At 46.7% G+C, this 10,000-nt stretch overlaps 1 protein-coding gene across 1 annotated transcript in view; it reads left to right on the forward strand.

Annotated features, from left to right (window-relative positions):
- The window catches only part of LOC134087571 (CSC1-like protein 2), an 88,001-nt gene that overhangs the window by 20,416 nt on the left and 57,585 nt on the right, over positions 1 to 10,000 (forward strand). The window contains 1 exon segment of the mRNA XM_062541159.1: positions 8,598 to 9,038. Coding sequence (XP_062397143.1) covers positions 8,877 to 9,038 — 162 coding nt within the window. The 5' untranslated portion in view covers positions 8,598 to 8,876.

A 10,000-nucleotide genomic window follows, 5' to 3' on the forward strand; every position in this document is an offset into this window, starting at 1 on the left:
TAGCAGCACACACACTCCAGACCAGACAACACCACACCACACCAGCAACACACACAGACACAGACACAGACACAGACACAGACACACACACACAGACACACAGACACAGACACAGACACAGACACAGACACAGACACAGACACAGACACAGACACAGACTCAGACTCAGACTCAGACTCAGACTCAGACACAGACACAGACACAGACACAGACACAGACACAGACACAGACACAGACACAGACACAGACACAGACACAGACACAGACACAACACACATAGAGAGCACATCAGTCAGTACACGGCGGTCTCCATGCAGAGGGCAGTCTGGCCGGCTGCATCCAGCATCCCCGGTGGCTGTACTGTAGGTATGGATGCTGTATTGCATCAGACAGGATGTGGGCTCTCCGTCCATTCATATTTTAGTCCTAGCTGTCTGAGTGGATCATGCTCACTGATACACACCCCAGGGCATTGAGTTGCAACACCTGTTTAGGTTGCACACATTCTGGTCATGACCAGAGGATTTTATTTTTATTTATTTATTTCATTTCAAGGTCGAAATACCGACTGGAGTCCTCGAGGTGGAGGCGGTTGCCGTGGTAACTGGCACACCTGCATGGATCTTGTGAAGATATGTTGGCATGCACACCTTCTTTTTTTTTGTTGGTCGCTCTCGATTTAATTTATTTGTTTGTTTAGAGATGAAAAGAGAGGGGGAGAGATGAAAAGAGAGGGGGAAAGAGAAAAGGGGAAAGAGGAAGAAAAGGGTTTGTCTCTCGTTTGCTGGTTCACAGCTGATTGCTCTTCCACCCACCCTTTCCCTTTCCTCTGTACCGTGTGTGTCTGTGTGTGTCTGTGTGTGTCTGTGTGTGTCTGTGTGTGTGTGTCTGTGCGTGCGTGCGTGCGTGCGTGTGTGTGTGTCTTGCAAAGCCATCTGCCGCAGTACTGCTGCAGCCAAGCACGCCCTTTCTCCTCCTCTCTTCCTCATCTCTCTTTCTCTCTCTTTCTTTCTCTCTATCTCTCTCTTTTCTCTCTCTGCCCCCTTCCCTCTCTCTCTCTCCATCCTTATCTTTCTCTTTCTACCTCTCCCTTCTAGCCTGATGTCTCTTTGCCACTCCATCTCTGCCCATCTCTGTCACTCTTTCATCATCCTCTCTCAGCCTCATCCCCCTCTCTTCTGTCTGATATGTCAGCATGACTCTTTCTTTTCATCATGTGCTTTTAGCCTCTTTTTTTTCTTTTCTTTTGTATCTCTCCATCTCTCTCATCATCATGCCCTTCTTTGTTCAGCTGACCCCTATTGTTTTTCAATTTGCTTCTTTGTTGTACAGCTACTACCCTTTCTCCTTTCTTTCCTCTATCCCTCTCTTTCTGCCTCACCCTTTTTTCTCTCTCTCTCTCTCTAGCTCTCTCTATATCTGTATCTCTCTCTATCTCTGTCAGTTCTGTCACTTCCTTTCTCTTGCTAGTAACAAATAAACTGTACATCCATCTCTCCATGTGAGTCCATGCCAGTCTTCTAAAACAACTCAGCCATCCAATCAAATGCTCCTCCAGCAGCCATTCCTCCAATCAGTGTCTCGTCTCTTGACAATAGGCGGGCGCGGGCCTCCCTCCAGTCCGTGGCCATGCCAGAAAAGAGGGTGGATGGTGTTTTCTGTAGCGCTGGCTCTGGCACTGCCTCCACCTTTTGCAGACAGACGGCACTCGTGTCCTCAACGGACACGGTGTCTTGGCAGAGCCTCTCCTAGATTACAGTATGGCCCCCTGTCCTCAGCGACAGACCGTGAACGCATCGACCTCGAAATGTGATCTTATAGTCGTCCTGTACTCTTGCATCTGAAATGGAACTGAAACTGAAAATACAGTTCAAAACCTGCACCCATTTTGTTTGCATTCCGGTAGATGAGGGATTGGAATGTTCGGAATGTTTGAATGAATGTTTGAACATTTGAAATATCTCACTCTCTTTAATCTTGGTTTACGCTTCTGGTACACTAGATGGGTATATTTTTGGTACTTACCTTACTTTGGTTTGGCCAGGTGTGTTGGTTTGGGGTGTCAATAGGCTTTCAGTAGACTTAGTGTAGTACTTCTGTTCTCTATCTATTGGTCCTGGTGGAGTTGGCTCTAAATTGTGCTTCCATCCTTAGCGATGTTTTGGATTTAAAAAAAAGTTTCTCAGTCCAACATGAGTCTGGTTGGCCTTGCTTCTTACACCTGTTGAATTATTGAGCAGCGTCATCAAATTACTCTGGACTCAGTGAATTATGGCTTCATTTAAAAGAGGACACAATGCCATTCATAATGTTCCTAAATAATTAATTGCAAATGGTCAAAATTGGCAGTCACACTACAAATACAGAATCAGAAGTAAGTGGTTCTGGCACCGTCTTCCTCAGTCATGGCCAGAAGTCAGATGATGGCTTTTACGTCACGCCGGCAAATTACTAGAACTCTAGCCAAGTAAAGTTAACGTTGACTGATATTTAGCAAAGCAACACAGACTCACATTGGTAGGAATCAAAGCTGGACTGACTGATTGTCAACTGCTGTTACTGCTGCTCTACCACGCCCGCGAAAAGAAGTAAAGTAAAATCTAGTTTGTCCAAACCTGTTCACCAAAAACATGTTAATCCTGCCCTCTACTGCATCTCAAGCAGGTCCAGTGAGAGTGTTCATAGGTTGGCACAAGTAGTAGGCCTGCAGTACAGTACTCCTCAGGCAAAATATGTTTTCGACTCCCCGGTGTTTATTCTAGCAACACTGTTCAGACCAGCAACGGGGTGGGAAGAGTTCAGTCCGCCCGTGTGTTTATGTGTAGTGTTATGCTAACTGCTAGCATGACCTCTGTGGTTTTCCATGGGTGGGAGCAGTGCACCCGTACTGTTGTGCTAACTGCTAATATTAACCTCTGTGGGTTTTCCATGGGTGGACAAGGAGAGAGCAGGTATGCACTCGGATCCACTGTAGAGCTTCTCTTAGGGGAAGTGTGGTGCAGACCCCGGTTATTCAGCCCCCAGTTCTAGCCTAGGCAGGATCCCAGAGAGAAGGCAGTTGTTGTTTAATAATAATGAGATACAGTATATCCTTTCAGCCCCCCCCCCCCCCCCCCCCCTCCACCATCACCACCACCACCACCACTACAGTCCCACCCTGTCTGAGGTGAGCAGTCAAAACAAAGTCTGGTGAACATCCCCCACCCCACCCCTTAAGCCATGACGTGCCGGACCTGTGCCAGATCTGGACCAGAACAGGGGCTAATGTGGACTGGACCGGGCTGTGTGAGTGTGTGTCGTGTGTCGTGTGTGTGTGTGTATGTCACATGTGTGTCGCGTGTGTGTGTCGTGTGTGTCGTGTGTGTCGTGTGTGTCGTGTGTGTGTGTGTGTGTGTGGCGTGTGTGGCGTGTGTGGCGTGTGTGTTTGTGTGTGTGTGTGTGTGTGTGTGTGTGTCGTGTGTTTGTGTGTGTGTGTGTGTGTGTATGTCACATGTGTGTCGCGTGTGTGTGTCGTGTGTGTCGTGTGTGTGTGTGTGTGTGTGTGTGTGTGTGTGTGTGTGGCGTGTGTGGCGTGTGTGGCGTGTGTGTGTGTGTGTGTGTGTGTGTCGTGTGTGTCGTGTGTAGGCCCCGACCAGACCCCAGTTATGCAGTAACTCAGGACTTCCTCATCACCAGGAAGTGAACATCCTCTTCCCCACCACCACTGTCACCACAGACACAAAGGCTGGAGCTGGCTGTGCTGTGCTGTGATACATCTCCCCTCATTTTCCTACACCAACCCTACCTGTTTGTGCCGTTGTCACGGTGTTGGGGGGGGGCGGGGGGGGGGGGGGATAAAACCCACTGGTGAGGAAGAGGGAGGAGAAGAACAACATTGAATGAAAGAGAACTAGGTACAGCAGATTATTTGGACAGTGTGGCCATTTATGTGTTTGTTTTGCTCTGTTTCCAGGAAATACAAGATGTGTTGCCCGTTCCCCACCATAACAATTGGCAACAACGTTGGAAAAAATAGATGTGTTCTCATGCTATTCGAAATGTTATAGCATTCATTTTTCTTGGGAGTAGGAAGAGGGGGTTGACTTTTATAGTCTTCCCTGAAACTTTTCTGGGTTGAAGGAGGAGTCACATAATTGGCCTCCAGGCATTAACTTTTATTTTATTGAGGGAATTTCAAAGTTGGTTTGTTTTTGGCTAATGATTCCACCGCACCCCCAGGATATGCCTACCATGAATAGAATATCGCTTCCGCCACCCCTCCATGCTTCACGCTGTTCAGTATTAGTACCTATAGTAAACAATATAGAAATCATTTTCAATTTTCCTTTTTCAAAGACTTCTGAACCTAGCAGGGGCTGTAGCCTCAACTATCTGATCATCACTCATTCTCCAGACCAGTGCATTACATGCGGGCCTGGCAAAATGATGAAAGGAAAAGAAAAAAAAAAACTAAAAATACATGGACTAAAATCAGGCTTGTTGGCGTTTGTTGTATGCAGTGTTGCTAGTTTAACATTCCACAGCTACAGCACCTGTTCTAGCCGTAAGAGGAGAACGTCTGCAGCTGCGGCCAAAACCTTTTATTTTTTATTTATTTCTTAGAAACTGTAATCATGAACTGCTCACTCTCTCTCTCTCTCTCTCTCTCACACACACACACACAGGCACACGCACACGCACACGCACACACACACACACACACACACGCACACGCACACACACACACACACACACACACACACACACACACACACACACACACGCACGCTGTAATGCACATGTGTCAGCTTTAGCCATCTGGCTCATTTCCATGTGCTGTCCTGAGGCAGAGGCAGGCAGGCTGATTATGAAATGAGACTGCATCGGTGGATCTGGTGCAGAGTCCCACGGCCGTCTGGGGAGAAGTCTGTGGGATCTCCTCTGCAGCGCACGCAGTCCCTCCGGCGCAGCGATTATTACCAAAACTGGCCAAGGGCAAGGCATTCTCATGGTGTGGAATGATGAGGAAACACACTAGACACATTTCTCTGCTAGAAAGTAGTGAGACGGGGCAGGAGTGTTTGGTCAGTTCTATGATGATAATAATAATAATAATAATAATGATAATACGCTTCATTTGTATAGCGCTTTTCTTATGCAGAATGCAGCTCAAAGTGTTTTATATTTGGAGCATTTCACACATTAAAAACATTGTAACAAACAAACAAACAAACAAACAAAACAAATAAAACATCAGAGATTCACAATTAAGTGAAGAAAACTAGAGGAAACATAGGCCCCATACCCTTAGACTGCACAGGTGTCCTACACTTTATTTATGATAAAACAGACAATTCCTAATTGTTTTTTGTTAAGGCGGTTCGAAATGGATACAAGCTGGTGGGTTTGAGCTCTCAGTCTGCAGACCTCCACCATGTTTTTACACCGCACTACAACCTGCCTTGATAGAGTGACAGAAAAGAAAAGACCATCTTGTAGACTTTCCAAATGATCTCTTGTCTAAACCACCAATAAGATTACACATATTGAAACAGAACATGTTTCATTCACCTGGGGGTTTGTAATGTGGACCTCTTCATAATGTTGCATAATGATCATAGTATTTGTTTAGCCTCACCCATTCCCTGAACTCCGTCTCATTTCAACGATCTATTCAATATCTTGTGCCCATACCTATTCGCCCATGCTGAAAAGACACATGGTTTGGAAGGAGCACATCCAGAATGCTTCATTGTTTAGTGGTGGATGGTTGAGTCTTGTGCTTTTTGGTATTCTCCTGTGAGACCTCTGCATTTCTATTCATGGCCAGTAAATCTATGTGAACTCCTGAAGTTATCTATGTGAACTCCTCTATGGATTTAAGGCTGGGACAAAAATATCTAATATCGATATCAGCAGCTTCTTGTGTTGCATTAATGACGTGCTAGCACCAGTCATCAGTATGCATTAATGACTTGCTAGCACCAGTCATCAATATGTTTACTAGCTAGAACATGCAGGTGCTCTCAATGGATAACCAATTTGTCCAAATCACTGAATCACATGTACTAGTTACTACCTCATATCTTCTCAAACTAATTGCTACTGTACAGCTTAAATAGATAAGGGCAGTGTTTGACTTCACAAACCGGGACTGTCAGATTCAGATTCAGATTCAAAGTGCTTTATTGGTATGACCAGGGGTACTCATATTGCCAAAGCAGGCAGACAGAACAGAAAGTAGTACCATAGCAGCATTGGTACAATTCATCTATCCCCTCTGTCATGCTGAACTGTGTTGGCCTCTCCTGTTGCTAGAGGACTTTTGTGGTCTGGCAAGGCTGCCACTGTGTCCCGTTGGGGAAGGCTGGCAGTGCTAGGGTACAGAGGGATCAGTCTGCCAGTATTTAAAACTCAACGGGGGGGTGATGTGTGTGTGTGTGTTGTGTGTGCTGTGTGTGCTGTGTGTGTGTGTGTTGTGTGTGCTGTGTGTGTTGTGTTTGTGTGTGTGTGTGTGTGTGTGTGTGTGCTGTGTGTGCTGTGTGTGTGTGTGTGTGTGTGTGTGTCTGTGTGTGTTTTGTGTGTGTGTGTGTGTGTGTGCATGTGTGTGCATGCACAGTGTGGGTGGGTGGGCAGTATGGATTGCTATTGGTCACAAAGTGTCAGGTGTGTTAGGGGTGTTTGAGTGATGGGTATGAGGGGTACGTGTGTGTGTGTGTGTGTGTGTGTGTGTGTGTGTGTGTGGCCGTTAATATGGATGACTGGCTGTCACAAGGCATGTGATGATGTGCCCAGACTAAGTTGAGCGGACTGAGCATTGTTATTGTTGTTGTTGTGGTTGTTGTTGTTGTTGTTGTTGTTGTTGTTGGTGGTGGTTTTGGTGGTGGTAGTGGTGGTGGTGGTGTGTGTATGTGTGTGGAGAGGGGTGGGGGGGGGGTGTCAGGTGTCAGGCACAGTGCTCTGCCATTGTTACTGAAGCAGTGTGTTTGCCACAGAAAGCTCTGGGTGGAAGAACAGTTATTATTATAGTTTTGGAGCTGTCAAAGCATTAGGGGGGGAGAGAGAGAGAGAGAGAGAGAGAAGAGAGAGCATGTTATACAATCTCTCAAGCTGTGTTTTTCCATAGAGAAGAAGCCATCATGGTATGTGTGTAAGAGAACGAAGAAGGATTGAAAGCCACCTTTTGTGACAATTTGGAGGTGTGTGTGTGTGTGTGTGTGTGTGTGTGTGTGTGTGTGTGTGTGTGTGTGTGTGTGTGTGTGTGTGTGTGTGACTGCACCTCCTCTTTGGTGCCGCCTCGTCAGACATCTATTTTGCGGAGAGATCACATGAATAATAGACAAAATATTTGGAGTTAGTCGAGATGGCATGAGTTGCAGCGAGGAGGGTGAGGGTGGAAATATTATGCAAGGTGTGTTTTTTTTTTTTTTTGAAGGAGAGAAAGAGTCGTGCAGTGTGTGAGAGAGAGAGGCAGACAGACAGACACACAGAGAGAGAGAGAGAGAGACAGAGACAGACACAGAGAAAGAGAGAGAGAGAGACAAAGAGACAGGCAGAGAGACAGGCAGAGAGACAGGCAGAGAGACAGGCAGAGAGACAGGCAGAGAGAGAGAGAGAGAGAGAGAGAGAGAGAGAGAGAGAGAGAGAGAGAGAGAGAGAGAGAGAGAGAGAGAGAGAGAGAGATGAAGAGCGAGACAAAGAGACAGGCAGAGAGACAGAGGCACAGAGATAGAGAGATAGAGAGAGAGACAAAGAGACAGGCAGAGAGACAGAGGCACAAAGAGAGAGAGAGACAGACAGGCTGCAGGAGAGAGACAGCAAGAGAGCGACCGCACCAGAGAAAGATAGTTTGTCTGTAGTATGTAGTGTCTCACGGTTGCTGTCGCTGTCACTGCCTGTCAACTCATGACGCTGGTGACTCACGAAGAACCTTACACCGATGGGGATTGTAACACGACCTGCCAACTGTGAGAACGCAGCAAGTCAGATCTGCTCAGCCTAAGTGCCATTTCCCTGTCGCTCCTGACGTCATCAAGGTCGCCTAAAGTTGCCGTCAGCGATTGTGCATGACGTCACATTTTTTCATGTTTGTGTTTATGTTCGGAAAATAAGAAATGCGTTCGTCCAAAACGATGTTACCGTCATTTCCCTGCTATTAGCCGCAGCTTACACATTGTTTTTGCAAAATTTCTTCAGATATGAGGTTAAAACAAAGCATCAGTTAATATCATATTACCGTGGTGTGGTTTTGTTTCTTTTAGCTTGCCTAAAACACTCTCCTGCAGGACAGGACAAGCAAAGCCCTTTCTTCAGTATTCCCAGAGAAACTCCACACAGTGTTTTGTTTTTGTTTGGGGAACAGGCTGCTCCCCAATTTGCTCGTTTCCAGTTTGGGATTTGTGCAGCGAGCAGATTGTTTGGAGAATGTTGCTGAATGTGACAAAGAATGTTATGGGCTTGAAATCACAATCGTTATTCTGTTTGTGAAATATGAGGGCAATTCTAACGGCCTTTCTGTCTTTCTTTCTTTCTTTCTTTCTTTCTTTTATTCTTTCTTTCTTTCTTTCTTTTTTTCTTTTTCTCTCTCTCTCTCTCTCTCTCTCTCTCTCCCTCTGCAGGCATCCTTCCTTCAACATGTGGCTGTGAGCTTCTCTCTCCAGCATCATCCTCCTCACCCAGCTGACCGCTTCACCCCGCGGGGTTTAACCGACGCCAAAGCCCCATCACCCTGACGAAGAGGTAGAGGAAGAAGAGGAGGAGGACGAAGAAGAGGAAGAAGGGTTGCTGCGTGGTGGTGGTGGTGGTGGTGGTGAAGGGGGCGTCAAGGCGGTCCCAAGCGAGCGAGCGAGCGTGTGTGCGGGGCGAGCGAGGCGAGCGAGCGCCCTGGGGCCGGCGCGATGGGCATCCTGGGCCCCCACAGCTGCGTGGGCCAGGCCAGTTGCCACAGCAACTCCTCCAAGGAGTACTGCTACTCGGCGCGCATCCGGAGCACCGTGCTGCAGGGGCTGCCCTTCGGAGGGGTGCCCACCGTCCTCGCGCTCGACTTCATGTGCTTCCTGGTGAGTGTGTGCGTGTGTGTGTGCGTGTGTGTGTGTGTGTGTGTGGGGCGGGTTCAATTCCCGGCTTTCACCGGTGTGCCCTTGAGCAAAGCACTGCTCCGGGGACAATGTAATCTCTTGTAATATAGTTGACATATATCGCTTTGGACAAAAAAATGGGCAGCTAAATCTAGTCTCTGTGTGTGTGTGTGTGTGTGTGTGTGTGTGTGTGTGTGTGTGCGTGTGTGTGTGTGTGTGTGTGTGTGTGTGTGTGTGTGTGTGTAATGGGAAGGCGGGTGGTGGGGGGGCTAAACGCTTGGCCAATCAAGCTGTTGTTGCCTCTCCTTGTCTCCCAGTGCTTTTTGCCTGAGATTTCACTTTTTTTCCCACACACATACTGTACCCCTTGCTCTCTTGTTCTTTCTACTCTCAGTAAGCTTTCTGATACCTTATTCCCCTTTCTTTCTTTCTTTCTTTCTTTCTTTATTTCTTTCTTTCTTTCTTTATTTCTTTCTTTCTTTACTTATTTATTTACTTATTTATTTCTCACTCCCTCACTCTTTCTTTGCTAAAGGTAACACAAACCCCCCCACACTCTCCTCTGTCGCCTCTCTGTGAGAGCCATTGTCACTCTATTATACACTATCCAGTGGTATCACTTCTATCAGAGTGGCGAAAAACCAGTTGACTAGGCTTTTTTAACGACACACAAGAAAAAAGAAAATAAATCTGCACTTTAGCATCAGGCTTTCCCTCACGTCAATGTGTCTGCATTGCCGAGAATATGTAATTAAAAGGCATCCATCTGGCTTTGTGTAATTACCACAGTAGGCTCCAGGAACCAGGAAGTGGAGCCAAATTTAAGTGTGTGAGTGGGCTTGATTGGATTAGATTAGCCGAAACGCTTTAGCTGAAGCTAGCATCTTTTTTTCTTAAAAGATTTTTTGGAGGGATCTTTCTATTCCGTTGTTGCTTTTATCCGA

This window comes from Sardina pilchardus, chromosome 1, assembly GCF_963854185.1.
Source record: "Sardina pilchardus chromosome 1, fSarPil1.1, whole genome shotgun sequence".
Classification (NCBI taxonomy): Eukaryota; Metazoa; Chordata; class Actinopteri; order Clupeiformes; family Clupeidae; genus Sardina; species Sardina pilchardus.